Below are 19655 nucleotides of genomic sequence, written 5' to 3'. Positions count from 1 at the left end.
TTTTAAAATCAAAACAAAACATAATTGTAATTAAAAGAGATTACATAATAAAGTGTGGAAAAATACACATAAAACCATAAGTAAAGACTTCATCCTCAAATAGAAACTCTCGGCTCTTTGAATCCATTCCGCCTCAATACACATGCCCAAACTACCAAGAACCTTTCCCGCCACCAAAACTATTTTCCTGCACATATAAACATAAAAGGAGTGAGCCTAATGCCCAGCAAGGAAAAATATAACACATAAACCATATACATAAATTTCATAATGTAACATAAAACATATCATAACACATATGTCACATACATACTATAATGGCCATTATTACTTGGGGTCCCATAAACTAAACAAGTCATATGCCCATTAGATTAGTGGGGCTTGCTAGCTAAGCAAGTCATATGCCCATAATTTATTGGGGCTTGTTAGTTGTACAGGTCATATGCCCAAGTCCACAATCATACATATTATAGCATATTACATAACATATAATCATAAGATAACATTTATCATAGCATATAAATCATATAACACATAAATCCTATCTTATTTTCCTTACACAAATTACCGGGATATGAGAACAAGTTTGGGACCTTGGAACACTCCTAAAACCATTTATAACAGGGTGAGTATATTGATGAAAATGGATGAAGGTGAAGAAGAACTATATTATTAAGAATATACTTACCAAAAACCTTATGCTCAAGAACTTAGATTTCCTATCCAAGAATAAAGAATGAAGTTAGGGCTGAGTCGAAAACTATAAGAATTTTAAGGAAAACAATACAGAAATGGAATAGAGTTTTGGAATACCTTGAAGGCTTATATGACCGATCTAAACCTTGAACCGAAATAAGCTATAAACCTTACTTCCCAAGTGTTTGGTAAGCTTATAGTGATCAAGCTTATGATCCCCAACCCAAGTGTTTACACTCTCACAATAACCTAGCAACTTGCAGCCTCTGAACATAGTTTGAAGAATGAATAAATGGCTGGGTACTAGGTCCTATTTATAGAGTTTAAGAGTGAAAAGATCTTCATTTAACTTGAATAAAAATAATGGCTTTTTGAGTGAAAAACATTTGAATTATCGTTCAGCAGAGGCTGAAGACTCGTTCAGAAAGATGCTGGACTTATCAAGAGGTTGAAGATTTGAATGGAGAACATTTTCAAAAAGTTTCAAAATGCCCTGAAGGAGGCGATATATCGCCCCCTGTAGGAGATATATCGCCTGGGCCAGTATGCCCGAGGAAATCGTGCGACGTTTCGTGTTTTTCGTATCTTCGTGCTGCGCTATATCGCCCCTATAGCTGCGATATATCGGCATATGCTAAATATTTAAACACGAAATTACACATTTTTAGCTTAATTTGAATTCAGTAAACAGCCTTGACTAAGCCGTCTATCGTTTTCAAAGCTGTTGATTGACCCTAGGATATTCAAATTTTACTCTTAATAAACTTATTCCTCAAAAATACTTAATTGTCATTAAACATATATGTGACAAGTGTTACTTTCTTATTGGGTCCATCTAAACCTTATAATATAATATTTATCACCACCAATATCAGTCATATTAATCAGACCTTAGGTTAAAATTAATATTCTTAAACTATAGGTTAAACTTAGAAAATCTACAAGTGTTACTATGAGTGTCCAAATAAATCCCGGTCAGAACCATAATCCACAGTTATAAAAAATTCTACTACTATTACTATAATACTACTATCTAACTAGCTAAGTAAAGTTCTTGGACTCCACAATTCTCCCCTACTAAAAAGAATTTCGTCCTCGAAATTTACTTACCAAATAACTCTGGATAGCGGCCTTGCATGTCCTCCTCCAACTCCTACGTTGCCTCTCATTCAGAACTATTACTCCATAGGACCATGACTATAGGAATGCTCTTGGCCCGTAACTGCTTCATCCCCTTATCTAGGATGCTAACCGGTTGTTCCTCGTAACTCAAGTCTTTCTGCAGTTCTATCATATCGTACTTGAGGACGTGAGATGGGTCTGACACATATTTGCGTAGCATCGAGATGTGGAACACGTTGTGACTATCTACTAGTGCTGGTGGTAGGGCTAGTCTGTATGCAACTGCTCCCACTTTTTCCAATATCTCAAAAGGACCTATAAACCGGGGACTAAGCTTGCCTTTTTTCCCAAACCGCTTGACACCTTTCATAGGAGATATCTTCAAGAAGACTTGATCTCCGACTTTGAACTCCACATCGCGTCGCTTGGCATCCGCATAGCTTTTCTGACGGCTTTGAGCAGCAAGCATACGCTGTCTAATAAGCGCTACTGCTTCTTGAGCTTGTCTAACAGCTTCGGGACCTAGAAGCTGCCTTTCTCCTACCTCGTCCCAGTGCAATGGCGATCGACACCTCCTTCCATATAGCAACTCATAAGGTGCCATCCCAATCGTTGACTGGTAGCTATTATTGTAGGAGAATTCTATCAACGGCAAGTACTTATTCCATGTTCATCCGAAATCAAGTACACATGCGCGTAGCATATCTTCTAAAATCTGAATCGTACGCTCGGACTGCCCATCTGTCTGAGGATGAAACACTGTACTAAGACTTAACTTAGTACCCATAGCTTGCTGTAAACTTCCCCAAAATCTCGATGTGAACACCGATCCTCTATCTAATACTATTGTCTTGAGGATTCCATGCAACCGTACTACCTCTTGGACGTAGATGTCTGCATATTGGTCTGCCGTATATGAAGTCTTAACAGGCAAGAAATGAGCCGACTTGGTTAGTCTATCTATTACTATCCAAGCGGAATCATGCTGCTTATTTTTCCTTGGGAAACCTGTCATGAAGTCCATGGCTATATCATCCCACTTCCATTCTGGTACGCTAAGCGGTTGCAATAAGTCCGCAGGCCGCTGATGCTCTGCTTTCACTTACTGACATATAAGCAAAATAACTATAACTTAAATACTTACTTGGCGGTCAGATTCGGAGCTTTGATTATGTGTATCGAGGAGAACTTCATACGAAGAAAATGTTTGCTCTGATACCAACTGTAATGCCCCAACTACTCTAGACTTTGGACCATTAACGAAAACTATCAATAGACACTAATTCTTAATAAAACTTACAAATGAAATGATCATAACTTTATTAAAACTTGTAAGAATAATCGTTAAACTTACATAAAACTCAAAGTAGGATATGGGATCCCATTGTTTTAAAATCAAAACATAACATAATTGTAATTAAAAGAGATTACATAATAAAGTACGGAAAAATACACATAAAACCATAAGTAAAGACTTCATCCTCGAATCGAAACTCTCAGCTCTTTGAATCCATTCCGCCTCAATACACATGCCCAAACTACCAAGAACCTTTCCCGCCACCAAAACTATTTTCCTGCACATATAAACGTAAAAGAAGTGAGCCTAATGCCCAGCAAGGAAAAATATAACACATAAACCATATACATAAATTTCATAATGTAACATAAAACATATCATAACACATATGTCACATACATACTATAATGACCATTATTACTTAGGGTCCCATAAACTAAACAAGTCATATGCCCATTAGATTAGTGGGGCTTGCTAGCTAAGCAAGTCATATGCCCATAATTTATTGGGGCTTGTTAGTTGTACGGATCATATGCCCAAGTCTGCAATCATACATATTATAGCATATTACATAACATATAATCATAAGATAACATTTATCATAGCATATAAATCATATAACATAAATCCTATCCTATTTTCCTTACCAAAATTACCGGGATATGAGAACAAGTTTGGGACCTTGGAACACTCCTAAAAACCATTTATAACAGGGTGAGTATATTGATGAAAATGGATGAAAGTGAAGAAGAACTATATTATTAAGAATATACTTACCAAGAACCTTATGCTCAAGAACTTAGATTTCCTATCCAAGAATAAAGAATGAAGTTAGGGCTGAGTCGAAAACTATAAAAATTTTAAGGAAAACAATACAGAAATGGAATAGAGTTTTGGAATACCTTGAAGACTTATATGACCGATCTAAACCTTGAACCGAAATAAGCTATAAACCTTACTTCCCAAGTGTTTGGTAAGCTTATAGTGATCAAGCTTATGATCCCCAACCCAAGTGTTTACACTCTCACAATAACCTAGCAACTTGCAGCCTCTGAACTTAGTTTGAAGAATGAATAAATGGCTGGGTACTAGGTCCCATTTATAGAGTTTAAGAGTGAAAAGATCTTCATTTAACTTGAATAAAAATAATGGCTTTTTAAGTGAAAAACATTTGAATTATCGTTCAGCAGAGGCTGAAGACTCGTTCAGAAAGATGCTGGACTTATCAAGAGGTTGAAGATTTGAATGGAGAACATTTTCAAAAAGTTTATCATCATATTATAATATGGTCTTATCAATTAACCAATCCACATACAATGTGGTCTTATCAATTAATCACAAACATGCACCAAAATACACAATTATGCCCTCAACGAGCCAAATTACCAAAATGCCCTTATAATTAAAAAAAATAAACTCATATGCATGCATTTATCATCATATTATAATATAATTCACATAAACATGTATATAATCATTTAATATCATAATAAAACAATTATGGCCCTCCCGGCCTCCTAATCAAGGTCTTAAACCTTATTAGGAAATTTGGGGCATTACTACTATCCCCTCCTTACAGAAATTTCGTCCTCGAAATTTATCTGAACCGCCCGGAATAAACATTCTGCACAATTGCTTCCAGTTTCCAGGTCATTCCCTCAACCTCACTGTTTATGTATCATACCTTAATCCAAGGTACATCCTTGTTTCTCAGAACCTTATTTCTTCTGTTACAATCTGAACTGGCTATTCCTTACCGGAATACCTAACCTTATCCTTCAGATTCTTATGACTCAATTCATGAGTTCCTTTTAACCCATGTCCATTGTTGCAAATTTTTACTACTGCGCTTGTATACGCAATCGAATTAACAAGTAATAGTAGTGGAAATATATTATCGTTCCGTCAGGGAATTGATCTAATAATTACCAATAGCAAACTTTTATTTCTATTTGACTAATGAAATTTTAATGACAATTAACAATGAACAATAAACTAAGAAAGCACAATTTAATTAACGAAATTTAATATAAGCGAAAGATTAGAGTATTCTAATTTCATCAACCTTCAATTCTATTCAATCAATAATACAACTAATATGTTTCTTTGATCTATGATTATAGCAAGTTTACTATTGACAATTCTATTCTTTCTCAAGATATAAAATATTCAGTTTACCTGTGAATTCTCTACATGTCTGTGATAAATTCGACACATAAACCGCATTAAGAACAAAAACCTAATTGCTACACAAACCAATTTGATACTTTCGTTCTAAATTGAAATTTATGTCTATTGTCTAAAGCTATTCCAATTCTCACTTTTCAGATATTGAATTAAAACCAATAATCATGCAACAGATGGCCGATCAATTACAAGCATTAAACATAGAACAATAGATAACCATAAATTCAAAGATTCATAGAAATTGCATTAAAGACGAATAGAATATCTAGTGACTACATTAAAATACTCTAAATACGAATTTAGTTCATAATATTAAACTTCATCACACAATCTAAAATTCAAAAGCATAAATAAACACAAACAAAATAAACGTGGATTCTTCTCTGTATCTTTCCCTTTGCCGCTAGAATGCTTCCCCTTTCTGTCCCTTTCGATCTTCTTTTTATTCTTTTTACAAAAAATCCCAAAACCCTACGAATTTCCATGATAATTTCCAAAAATGCCCTTGTGCCGATATATCGCCTATAATGCTGCGATATATCGCATGGTGAATGTTCTCGATAAAAACGCGAGTTTCTGATGTCGTTCTGCTAAGCCAAAATTTGGAATTCCACAAGTGGCGATATATCGCCCAAGACAGGCGATATATCGCCTGTACCATATTTCCAAATATTAGCCAATTTTCGGCTACTAAAACAAACATTTATCCAAATTCTCGAACAAATCAGAATTATAACGACAAACTGCACAAGTTCACCAAATAGATTAAATAGAAACTTTCTCTTGAGAAAAACAACCAAATCAATATGAAAATGTTATAAATAAGCGTATATTTTGTACGCTTATCATCCATTGCATGGAAATACATAATACCCTGAATACAACTGGCAGTGCAAAAGATAAGGTTGATCCAAAGTCAATCTCACCAGTCCTATCCACAACCCAACTGCCAATATAATTTAGGGCTTAGCTTGCCCTTAGCTCCTCACCCCTTTCCATGGTGATACTTTAAGGAAGATACATTCTCCTACTTGGAATTCCACATTCCTACTTCTCAATTCAGTAAAACTTTTCCATTTATTCTGAGAAATGAGCATCTGAGCTTCAACCTCTAATAATCTCAATAGTCCCCTGAACCACCTCAGGATCCAGATATATATTAACTCATTCATCTTATAAGATGTTCTTCCAATAATAATTAGATAACCCTCTCTCTCTGATTTACCATCATTCTGAGAGTAATAAACTATACTAAATTCCATCTATATACTCATGACCTTCTTAACCCTTCCAAAACCAAATGGGTATAGTGAGAGAGCACCTTAGAGAGGACAAACACCAAATCGGAACCGGTAAATTTGTAGAGCACCTTGAAAGGGTTCACCACCCAAAATTTGTGCTAAAATGGATGAGAATCAACCACTCAATCTTCAAGTCAAAGTGCCAAATCCTCCTCTCTCTAGCTTTTCTCTCCTCTTTCCTTTTCTTTTTCTTCTTAGTTTCACGGCTAGGTTCTCTCATTCTAAAAGCAAGCCTTTTTTTCTTTCTTTTTAATCAATGCTGCCTTTTATTTGAGAAATTATAGTAAATGACCCAAAACAATGACATCAAGAAGCTAATATACTCATTTTAAAAATTGTACAAAAATGACAATTTTATGTTGTTGATTACCTAAATTGTCATATTCTATCATTTATTTATTTAGGAGCGTGTGACTTTAATATAGTTATATATGTATATTAGTTTTGTTTAATTATTTTTTATTTTAAAGTTATATTAAATTTTTAAGTTTTTTATGGGTTGTTGGTATATTATTTTCCAACTAGTGTATATTTTTTATGGTATGATATATCATTTATTTATGAGATTTAGTTTCTATCTTATTATGCATAATGGTAGTATATAATTTTGTTAGCATAGTATATATATTTTTTAGTAATAATTTTGTAAATTTTGTTGCTATATTATTTTTCAACTCAATATATGTATTTTGTAGTATGATATATCATTCAATAACTCATAAAAAATAAAAAAAAAATCAAAATAATATTAAAATAGAAACTAATTAAATAAAAATAATATACATATATTATAATATTAAAATATTTATAATAAAATAGTAATTTACTAAATATCATATTTGATAATATGTAATATCAAAAAAATGGTCACACTATTTTACAACAAAATATAAAATGAGAACATTTACTTACTATCATTATGTCATTTTGGACCAAGCCCATTTTTTTCACTTGGGCCCATGGCCTTATTTGGTCCAAATCCACAAAGCTGGGGCGGATCCAACATATACAACGGGCGGTTATACGGCAAAGAGTGGATATCATCTGGCTGCTCTCGTGATACTAACCAGGCTTCTCCATGCTCTTTATCTCATCAAGCTTGGTGGACGAAGTTCTGGTCTATCTTTGTCTTCTAAAGTACGTCAAAATATTTTCATGGAGAGTTATTAATAATGCTCTCCCTGTTGCTGTCAATTTACACAGACGCAAAATAGATTCATTTACCATATGTTGTCTGTGTAATAATGAGTGGGAATCTGTGGGGCACTCTTTATTTGGATTTTCACGAGCCAAAATGGTCTGGAAGCTCTCAAGTTTCTCTATGGATTATAGGCATGCTGAACGAATTTCCAGTGTCAAATTCATCCCATCACTATCTCACACACTCTCGGAGCAGGTTTTTACCATTATGTGGAGTATCACGAAGGCAAGCACAGACATCCTCAGGACCTATTGAACTCTGCACTTAGTTATCTACACAAGTTTCAGCAATATCGCAAATGCTCTAATCCTTCCCTTCAGGTGCTTCAATCTTCTAATACCACTGATAAATGACGCCCTCCACCACTGAATTGTTATAAATTAAATGTGGATGCCGCATGTTGTTTTCTTTTACAAACAATTGGTATAGGGGCTATTATTCGCAAATTTAGAGGGTGCACCAATGGCTAATCTTGCTATGCCTATGACTGGACGTTTTACTTCGAAAGAGATGGAGGCTTTGACTTTATTTCATGGTGATACATGGGCTTTGGATATTGGACTGCCAATTTCTATTATAGAATCTGATGCATTACTGGTTGTGGATGGTTTGGTGAAGCATAGTTTTCATAATTCTATTTTTTCTGATATTTTATTAGATATAGATCAATTTCCCTCCATTTTCCCCGATGTAAAAGTCTCTCATATTAAGAGAATTGCTATAAAGTCTGTCCTTTGGGGCTGGATAGCAAAGTTTAAGTTAAATTACAGTAAAGGTTAGAGTTTTAGCCCAAACAATATCTGAAAATTGATAGGCAAGTAATCTTAATTTGAATACCAATTTCTAGTAAAGGTTTGAGTTTTAGCTCAAAAAATACCTTTGGGAAATTGACGTGCAAGGTTTTTAATGTGAACACCAATTATCAAGGTTAACAACCAAGTGAATCCATTGTCAAAAAATTAGACAGTTAACATTGACTACGAATCGATTCTCTTCATTTACTGCCATCAAAATCAACACTATCTTTTCTATGTTTCAGCAGTAGCGGATAGATATGTCATACGCAAGAAATTTCTATGATGAAAGCAGAGAAGAGACCAGTCCTTTCATGGCTGCCTCAAAGTCTCTTCTGAAGTCAACATGTTTATACAATTCCGTGTTCTTCCACGAAATTGAAAAGTAAACTATCCTCCTTCTTTATAGGAAACCAGATACTCTTTTCCCACAAAATCCCAATCATAGTTGAAAATGGTGATTAATGCATGATTCTAACATATGCAAAGATCTTACCATACCTCCAGATTCCTACATCATTCTCCAATGGCTTCCAAACTTGCTACTCTCCTTTTCTTTTTCTCGTTTATAAATCAATGTTCTACCTCAAAATCTTGGTTAAAAGTCGGTTATTATGATTCTCAATCAGAGCTCCCTGTTTCAGATATCAACTCTGCTCTTTTCACTCACTTAGTCTTTGGTTTTGTTTCTGTAAATTTTTCCTCATACCAGCTCCATATTAACTCCTTTACATCAGAAAAGTTCTATACTTTCACAAATCTTGTCAAGCTTAAAAACCCATCCGTGAAAACCGTTTTGTCCATCTGGGTCGGTGAAGAACAAAATTCAAACTTTCTCTCAACTCTAATAAAGTCTTCCCTTAGAAAATCCTTTATTGAATCTTCAATAAGAACAGCTAAGCTTAATGGGTTTGATGGGCTAGACCTTTGTAGTGTGCAACCAAGCTCGAGCTCGGAGATGACAATTTTGAGAACCCTCCTGGGAGAGTGGCGAGCTGCCATAGATTCTGAGTCAAGAAACAAGAACCAGTCGAAGTTGCTTTTGGTCATGGTGAGTCATATCATGCCGAGTTTGAACTCAGTGAGCTACCCGATTGACGCGATGAAGAAGAACTTGGATTGGGTCCATCTTAAGTCGTTCAACTACTATATGCCAACCACATCGAATTTCTCTTACCCTCATGCCGCTTTATATGATCCATCGAACCAAGTTATTAACACTAATAGTGGAATTCACAAGTGGTTGAACAGAGGATTTCCTGCTAGTGAACTGGTCATGGGATTGTCACACCTTGGCTACGCTTGGACCCTTGCGAACCCAAACGACAATACAATCCAATTCGGGCTCGATCAACAGGTCCAGGAATCACCTTGGACGGGTCTATGTCCTATAGCTACTTAAAGTGGTACATAAGAAGTAATGGGTACGGTGTAGAGTCTGTGTACAATGATACTTATGTTGTCAGCTTTTGCAAACTAAGGCAAAACTTGATTAGCTTTGATGATGTCGAGGTTATCAAGGCTAAAGTTTCGTATGTAAAGAAGATGAATCTTCTGGGCTTTTTTATGTTCCAAATAGGAGACGACAATAATTGGATTCTCTCTAAAGCAGGTAGCTGAAATCTCATTTTTACCTTTTGTATGCCATTTCGTAAGAATGGTTTTGTCAGTATTTACCTCTTGCAGATTTGAAACAGGATTGGTTATTTACCTTTTAGCTTGAAATTTCCAACTGAAGAGCGCCGTAGTTATTCATGTGTTGTTGTAAAAACATCACGGGAATTCCTCATTTACTTGATGACTTGAAGGGTTTATTTGCATTATTTTGAATAGATGTTGAAGAACTTGTGGTATATTATAATTCATAGAATCAACTACTTTGATAGCTCAAGAGGGAAATGGAGATCGGCAACGAATGAGGCAGCGACTATTGACCATTGTTCTGGTTACCACTGCTATGATTATTCTTTTGCTGGCCACCATATTGTGTTTATTACAAACAAGAGCACTCAATTCAACAAGTAATGTTCATCTAGCTGTGCGTGATTATAAAAGTTTACTGCTACTTTTGTCTAAATGAATTTAGCTTGTTTGGTTGTAGGGATTACTAATTTTATTGAAAGATCACTTTATAAACTAAAAATCAGATCAGCTACTGAACTTCGTGACAGCGATGCCTCTAATCTGCAAGTATTTAGTTACTCAACTGTCAAGGCTGCTACAAATAACTTCTCCACTCAAAATAAGCTTGGAGAGGGAGGATTTGGACCTGTGTACAAGGTAATACATGTCATGCTCCAAGAGCCTGTAGTTGTTGCTTTAACATTTTACTATACTAGATAACAAATTGAAAGCACATGGAAACCATTTAAGCTGCAAGTGCATAAAGATTGGGTTGTAATTTTCATCTTGTCAACCATTGTGTAGAGAAAGATAACTGCCTTTTTATCTTAATCATAGTACATTTGGTTCACATGATTTGGAGACTGCTAATTTTTCTATTGAGTTCATTGGTTTTGATAGGGTACTTTGGGGAGAGGAGAAGAAATTGCAGTTAAGAGACTTTCGAAAACATCAAATCAAGGTTTTGAACAGTTTGAGAATGAAGTTAAGCTGACTGCAAACCTGCAACATGTAAACCTTGTTAGAGTGCTAGGATATTGCACAGAGAGGGAAGAGAATATGCTTATATATGAACACATGCCGAACAAAAGCTTGGATCACTACCTCTTTGGTATGAATGTGTCAAAACTAGCCTAAATTGGTCCAATTTCTCTTGATGTTTCTTAGTCTTTCTTCTCCAGTCATTAAAATCTTTTTGAAAACTACTTTTGTTAGGCTCATGCTAATTAATTAATAAACCAGTGGCCATAGAACTACTTTTGTTAGGCTCATGCTAATTAATTAATAAACCAGTGACCATAGAACTAATGACTAATGCAGATCCAACCAAAAGGCATCTTTTAGATTGGAAGAAACGTGTCTGCATTATCGAAGGAATTACACAAGGTCTTCTATATCTCCAAGAGTACTCAAATTTTCCTATTATACATCGGGATGTAAAAGCTAGCAACATTTTATTGGATAATCAAATGAATCCGAAGATTTCAGACTTTGGTTTGGCCAGAATGTTCAGAAAAGATGAATTTGAAGCAATTACTGGTCGGATTGTTGGAACATAGTAAGTAACCAAGTGCGAGTAATTTATAACATGCATTGTGTGTTTGTGCTAATTCTTAATTCTGACCAACCATTGCTCTTACACCTATGCAATATCCAGTGGCTATGTGCCCCCTGAGTACATAAGGAAAGGCATATATTCAATGAAATACGATGTTTATAGCTTTGGTGTTCTGCTTATCCAAATCATAAGTGGCAAGAGAAATACTAGTGCATATGGCCTGAATGAAAATCTAAACCTTTTGGAATATGTAAGTTTGTTTTTACTTGTATGTTTATTCAAGGAGTTTCCCCTGAAAATGTGTAAATGGATTTAATCTACACTATTTCAGGCATATGAACTTTGGAAAGAAGGTCAAGGAGCACAGATCATTGATCAAACACTAGATGACTCTTCTTCAACCTGCAAAATAGAAAGATGCATGCAGGTAGCTCTACTATGCGTGCAGGAAAGTCCGGTTGATAGGCCATCCATGTTGGAGGTTTCATCGATGCTCAAGAACGAAGCTGCAGCCCTCATTAGTCCTAAGAAACCTGCATTCTCCATTAACAAAAGTGGCGAGTTGAATAAAGAATGCTGTATATGCAGGGCGAGAGGAGAACTCTATTCCATTGATGATGCAACGATTTCGCTGTTAGAACCCCGTTGAGGGAGCAAGTTCTCGTAAGGCATATACACAAATGTAAATAGACTTTCAGTAGTCTAGTTCTTAAAATATTGATTTGGTGGGATAATGAAAATGTATTTATTGTCTATGGTACACAATTATCATTGTGTCACTATTGAAAAGTAAATCAACAGAAAGAGCTTTTGACAAATCTGAACAGAGAATATTTAGAGAAGTAAGAGGGAGTTTTAAGGACATGAAACGAAAGAACTCTCTAATCAAGAAAATCAACAAAGTAGAGCGTCGTTAGACTCGGTCTTCCAACTTATATTTTAAAATAATGTGGAGCCAAAGATATACATTTTATTTTAATGAACGTTCTTCATTTGTACGAATGCGTTAAGTTGTGTGAGTTATCTCATATTAACGTTGAAACTATATTACCTATTTAGTCTCTCTTTTTTTTTTTTCAGACAGTCTTAGATTAAGTACTGGTCTTATTCATAATTACTCTTCTTATCTAATCTTAAAAATAATGTCATGTTTTTCTAGATAATCAGTGTTCTGCTTTTTTAAGCCATAAGTGGTAGTACACCGTGACATAACAAGTTTCGGTTTGACATCTCCAGTAAATGAGACTTGATAAATAGTATGTTTTTAGTGAAGCTAAATTGATAAGTACATGGAAAAATAGCTATATGAATGATCAACAAGCAATCAGAAAAAAATCAGAGGATTTAAAATATTAAATTAAAGATTTGGTAACTGTTCACGCTCTTAGATGTAAATGACAAGTTTTGTAACTATTTCTGTAAGAGAAAAATAAAACACAAAACAAAAGCCTATCTGAGGCTATTACCGGGCTACCAGCTCGGAGATTGTTGCATCATTGACTGAAGAAGAATTATCCGGATGTGATGTAGCATTACTTCCATGACGATCTTCATTTCTGCTTAAAGAAGCATGCTTTTTGGGAACTGCCATTGCAGCGTTTTCATACCTTATCAGTGAGGAAACTTCTAACATGTATGGCCTGTCATTTGCCTTCTCCTGAACACATAAGAGAGAGCTATTTGCATGCATTTTGTTAACTTGCAAGGTGAATGTGTGTCATCAAGTGAAGGGTCCATAAACTCCATGCCTTTTCCTTCTTTCCACAGTTCATAAGCCTGGCATTGTTTCATAATGTTATCCATATTCATATATGTGATTCATTCATCTTAGACAAAGAAAAAGCAAAAAGCTTGACTATATGTAACTTACATATTCTAGAAAGTACATATTTTCATTTGAACCATAGTAATAAGCAAATCTCTTGCCAGTTATTATCTGTAGAACGAGAACTCCAAAGCTATAAACATCTGATTTTGTGGAATATAAGCCTTTCTTGGCATATTCAGGTGGAATGTAACCACTGCATTTCGTGGTACAACTCAATTGTATTAGACATTTAACTAGCATGAAAGTTTAAGGTAGCTAGAGGCAGCATATACTACTTACTATGTTCCAGCAATCCGGCTTGTGTTTGCTTCTAGTACATCTTTTGTGAAAATTCTAGCCATACCAAAGAAACCCTAGACCTGATCCCTGATCGAAGAAAGAAGAAACTCTACAATTCGAACCCACGCTTAGGACGAAAATTTTGTGATCTTGGGAGAAACTCTGGAGAATTCGTTCTTGAAGAATTTCCATAAATCATCTTGAGTTATAATAACAAATACTCGTCGTGGACTAGGCAGAGTTAACTGCTGAACCACGTAAAAACTCTTGTTTGTGTTATTGTATTTTTCTGGCTATAACTAATTATTGTTTACGTGCTCTATATTCATTGTTGATGAAAAATGGCGTCAACAGATTTATATTTTATATATGGTGATTATAGTTTTAAAATTAAATACTTTTCTATTTTTCTTTTAGGAAAAATATTCAATATAATAAAATATACAAAAATTTAATTAAAACTGTTAATTTAAAAAATTTATTTGATCAAATTGAATTATTTAATTTGAAATTTTTTAAAGCCAACAAAAAGTTATATACAAATAATTAAATTTTTTATTAAAAAACTAAATAAAAAAAAGAAATATTTATATTTATATCTTATGTCATTATTACATATATGTTTGGATGTTCAATACCCCAAATTTTCCCAAATGCAAGAACTCAAAAGTTTCTTCTTTTTTAAAAAAAAAAAAACGATAACTACCTTATCTTTCTTCGACCCTTTGTTTGCTTCCAGTAAACACGTTTTAAAAATATTTTGAAAAGAAGTTAGCATTTTGAAGTGGTAAGATCCTCTTTTCAAGGAATTCTTTATATCTTTTTAAAATAAATAATAAACTAATGTTCCACAATTAAGTTTAGAAATTTTGACCAATTTTATGAATATTTAATCATGTTAAATCAGAAAAATAAAGTCTCTAAAATGTCCCTTGAACCAATTCCAAACTTGAGGGTATTATGGTCTTTTCAAAAATTCAATTAGTTATTATTATTTAATTCAATTAAATAATAATATTATGGCAAATTAAAAATTACACATAAGATGATAAAATAATTTCAAGCATATTATTATTACTATTATGCCCATAATAATAATTTTTAATTAAATAAATAACAACTTAACCTGAACTGTTATTTATTCACTTGACATTATTCTCATGCTGTGATTCCACAAAGAAACTCAAACATGAGAAACCATAAATTTTATTGCCATTGGAAATCATACATATCCAATATTCCATCAAAGGAAAAGAAAAAAAATGACAAAGATGCACACAGTAGAAAAATTACGAAATCGTCCTTCCAGAAAAACAAATATCACATATGTTGTAGCTGAAAAAATAAAACCTTATAATTTAAAAAGCACAAGTTTTATTTTTAGTGGATTGTTCATCTTCCAAAAAAAAAAAAAAATCACACGACAACAAAAATTACAAAACAGTAAACTTATAAAGCATCCAGACAATTTAAAAATTACAAATAAACTGATCTGCTTTTAGCACTTGAACTTAAGCTCTTGAAATTTCAAACTGCCATAGCTCCACTCCATCGTATGAGATCATCCAAAGCTATTTTGTATGTACACAGTTCATAAATTCAAAAAAAAAAAATTAAATTAGAAAAGCAAAATAATTGATAGCAACCTCCTAGAGTGATTTTAGCCCATTTAAAAACATAAAAAAATCAAAGTATATAATACATTACCTGCTAATTAATTTGAAAACATTCTCTTCAATTGGGCCATTTTGATAGAAATTGTCACATAAAGCCAATTCTCCATGCTATTTAAGAACTGGAAATAGGCAATTCTCCAAGATTTTATAAGCAAAATGTTGGCACAAACTCCAACAAATCCAATGTCAAATCCAACTTCAATTCCCATATGAAATTGTTTCATGTCAAACCATTTTTCATCGTCTTCAACAATGCTTTCATCACGATTTGAATCTGGGTTGCCTTGTAAAGTTTCATCTCCAAAGCATGAGTTTGGTAGAGGAGGTCCACAAAGTCTAAGGTTTCCTGTATAGCTAGAGGCTTCAAAACTTTGTAGTTGAGTGCCTGTGGGGATTTTTCCAGACAATCGGTTGTTCGACAACTTCAAGTAGCTCAAAAATGATATTGTTGCTAAGCTAGAGGGAATTTCACCGGAGAGCTTGTTGTTGGACAAATCAAGTGATTGTAGATTGCTCAATTTCCCAACCTCCTTTGGGATTGCTCCATGCAAATTGTTCCATGATAGGTTAAGTTGAGTTAATTCAACAAGATGTGTTAATTCTTCTGGAATTTGTCCAGTCAATTGATTGCTTGAAAGATCAATGAGTCTTAATGATCCAAAAATCTTTTCATTCTCAAGGTACACTCCTTTCCACATAATCACTAGTGATACTAAATCAAAGAATAATATACGATTCTCACCAAAAGGTACACCCACCATAAAGGTATTGCCTCCCGGATGTAATTCATTGTGATCTCGTTTTTCCACCATAGAGGTAAAATTGTCTAGACATGGAGGATAGTCCCAAATATTCTATTCATGGAAAGGTCCAACATTTCAATGGCATGGAGATTACATAGATTAGATGGAATACGATTACTGAATTTATTAGATTTTAGAGACAGAAAGATCAAATTTGTCAGTTTTTGGCCAATCCACAGTGGAATTTTTCCTTCCAATGCATTATCTCCAATATCAAAAACTTGAAGCTGCTCACTAGTTTGTAAGGATGAGGGTAGATTTCCTGAGAAGTTGTTGTGCCTCAATTGCAAAACTCGAATTTGTAGTAATAAACCCATTGACTTTGGAATAACTCCAGATAAATTATTGTTACCTAAATTGAGAACAATCAAGTTGTTCAAATTCCCCCAACATTCAGGAAGGCTTCCAGATAAGAGATTATTTGAAAGGTCAAGAATATATAATTCATTAGTGGATAAAGACGATGGGATAGGACCAGAGAATTGATTGAAAGATAGATCTAGATAATCCAATTTCGTAGTCAAATTGCTAAACCAATTCATTGGAATAGTATCTTTGATCTCATTGTGTGAAAGATCGAGCATATGGATATTTACTTGAGTTTTCAGCCAACTAGGAAACTTCGGACCTAACTTGCAAGAGCTAAACCCTATAGTAGTTAGTTGAAATGGTGGAATCCAAGTGGAGTTAAATTTTATTGCTAAGGAGTTAGAAGACAAGATTAGCACGTCCAAGTTGGAGAGATTGTGAAAGTGAACTTCAGAGACGAGACCAGAAAAGGAATTTAAAGAGACATCCAACCATCTTAGGTATGGCATATTTGAAAGACTAGGGAGTGGTCCTTTTAATAGATTAAGTGAAATTCGTACTTCTCTTAGAAAGATGGGAAATGAGTTCATTTCAGGAAATGATACTCCATACATGCACAAGCACAAGCACGAGCACGAGCACTACTGCAACTCTCATTTTTAATTATATAGATAGCTAATTCTGTGTATACATCCATCCACTTAATCCATTTATATGTATATATATATATATATATATATATATATAGATATGAAAATGAAAAGCACTTAATACAGGAAAATAGATGGGTTGTAATTAATTGACTTTTATGTCTTCGAATTCTCTTTCGACTATTATGAGATATTTCTTTTTTTCTAATTTATATATTATATATATGATTTTTATTTTTATTTTTATTTTTATATGAATTTTTTTCAATTTATCTTTTATACAGGAACTAATTAATGACTTCAAGAGTATTAGAACTACAAGTGGGGTGACTAAAGGGCCTTTAATCTAGCAGACTATTCCATGGGAAAGAAGACAAGGAAAAGTGACTAATACGATAGTCAATATTATTCATTTATAAATGTGATGTGAACATTTATTTATTCATTTATCAATGTAACAATAATTCTTATATTCTCCAATTAAATTTATATATATGAACTATTTAATGAATTTACATAATCAAAGTCGATGTGTGGATATCTAGACCAACAAAGTCTCCCACTTATAACTCTCAAAACGAAGTATAATTCAATACATAAAGTCTCAACAAAGACTTTGCATCTAGAATTAATTTTTCTTAATATATATATTTATTTATAGAGAAATTCTTTTATAGGGCTTCACTTTAAGCTCTATTAGTGGAGCTCTTTTTTGCACGCATAACTAATTTTTTTATGCGCATGGAAAACAACATGTTTGAACCTAATTTTTGAAATTCTAAATTATTCAGAATTTTCTGAAAATTTTACAGGATGCTCTTAATAGCTACAATATACATAGTCATAAAAAAAATCGCGTCGAAAATTGTTCAAGAGTCGAGAATACAGAGAGTCTCACCGGTAGGGCTTAAAGTATATAGTACATGAATTATTTGTATTTGATGTCTACTTTATAAAGTGATCAAGAATATTTATATAAATATAAATGTGGTGGTTCACTTTCCATTTTGAAGTATCTTTCTAAGAAATTTCTTGTTTATATATAAGAACTATTCGAACAACTTCAAAATGGGAGAAGAGAAAAAAATGGTGACAATAAAAGTTAACTACTATATATTTATAATTTTGAACATTTATTTATGAATGATGTTGATAATTCCTCTCGACAACTCCATCAATTGATGTGGGCACTTCAATTTGGGAAGTATGAGTCATTTCAACTAGCAATAAATATGATTGGTTGAAGTGATTTGTCATATAGGTGTGTATAATATTTGTGTGCACATATTATTACTCTATTTATTTATAATGTAATATTTTTATTTATGATCACTTTATTAATGTCTTATCAAAACCATATTTAATTTAAACAAGTGAATTTGTTTTAATAAAATAAAATAAATATGATGACATCCTGATACAATTTTTCTAAATCATAACACTTTAAAATCTATAATTTACCAAACACTCAAAAGTTTTTCCCTATAACTGCAATTGCGTTTTCTCACAGTATAGCTGCTTTTCCCTATAGTGGAACTGTACCAAGCTAGTCCTTAGATTACTGTGTATAGAAAAGGAAAACACAACTAATTGAAAATGTTATCACCTCTTTCATTAATTGGGAAGACTTCAAAAGTCTATTTTATTCAATACTATTGGCCAATAATGTTAGAAAACAAGTAACACAGCCCATACTCATTTTTTCTTTGGGGAAATCTTTGCAAATATAACTTATATAAATTGTGTGCTGGTTCGCTAATAATAAGAACTATATACATATATCTTAAAGGTCCGTTATTTACTAAGACTTATTACTACCTCAGAATCTACTTTAAATTTAATACTACGATCATACCTAAAATAATAAAACATATATTTAAACTAGATTCATGTCTTTCATACAATAATGTGTTGTTCTTATCTAATCTAATTTAAATTTCAAACCATAAAGGGAAGGTTTAATTTTAATATACATTAACAGACTAATTTATTAGGAATATCACAGTGCATTAATTTTTGTGATACGTGTTGGTAGGCCATTTTTATTTTTAAATAAATAAAATAAAAAGTATAGACAGAAGGGTGTATTAACACCACACAACACAATAATACCAGTACATACCATATTTGATGACCAATAAATTTTATTCTTGAAACGTTAACGATGTTTTAATCAACTTAGAAGAGTAATCACTCTTGACCAAGACCAAGAGACTTACCCAAGTCTTCTGGTGAAGCAGAATACAACCATTTGTTTTATTATCGTATATTTTGTAGTTATTTAAAGCATCATGCAAATTTTATAAAAATTCATGTTGTTTTTCAAGAGCA

The 19655-nt window shown here is 33.3% G+C and overlaps 2 protein-coding genes and 1 pseudogene across 2 annotated transcripts; 1 reads left to right on the top strand and 2 right to left on the bottom strand.

Annotated features, from left to right (window-relative positions):
* The first annotated feature begins 8899 nt into the window (after positions 1-8899).
* Positions 8900-12847, top strand: LOC133781567 (probable L-type lectin-domain containing receptor kinase S.5; annotated as a pseudogene).
* Positions 12848-15898: 3051 nt separating this feature from the next.
* On the bottom strand, positions 15899-16374 carry LOC133784631 (putative receptor like protein 25). Its single transcript, XM_062223923.1, has 2 exons — positions 15968-16374; positions 15899-15908 (listed from the first exon to the last, which is right to left on the bottom strand). The coding sequence occupies exons 1-2, from the start codon at positions 16372-16374 to the stop codon at positions 15899-15901; spliced, it is 417 nt and encodes a 138-aa protein (XP_062079907.1).
* Positions 16375-16388: 14 nt separating this feature from the next.
* LOC133784630 (receptor-like protein EIX2) lies at positions 16389-17183 on the bottom strand. The gene has a single exon (XM_062223922.1). It carries the CDS (start codon positions 17181-17183, stop codon positions 16389-16391), a length of 795 nt encoding a protein of 264 aa, XP_062079906.1.
* Between the last annotated feature and the right edge of the window lie 2472 nt (positions 17184-19655).

The sequence above is a fragment of the Humulus lupulus genome, chromosome 6 (genome assembly GCF_963169125.1).
Source record: "Humulus lupulus chromosome 6, drHumLupu1.1, whole genome shotgun sequence".
Lineage (NCBI taxonomy): Eukaryota > Viridiplantae > Streptophyta > Magnoliopsida > Rosales > Cannabaceae > Humulus > Humulus lupulus.
Note: the sequence above shows the minus strand (reverse complement) of the source record. Positions and strands in the feature narration are given on the sequence as shown.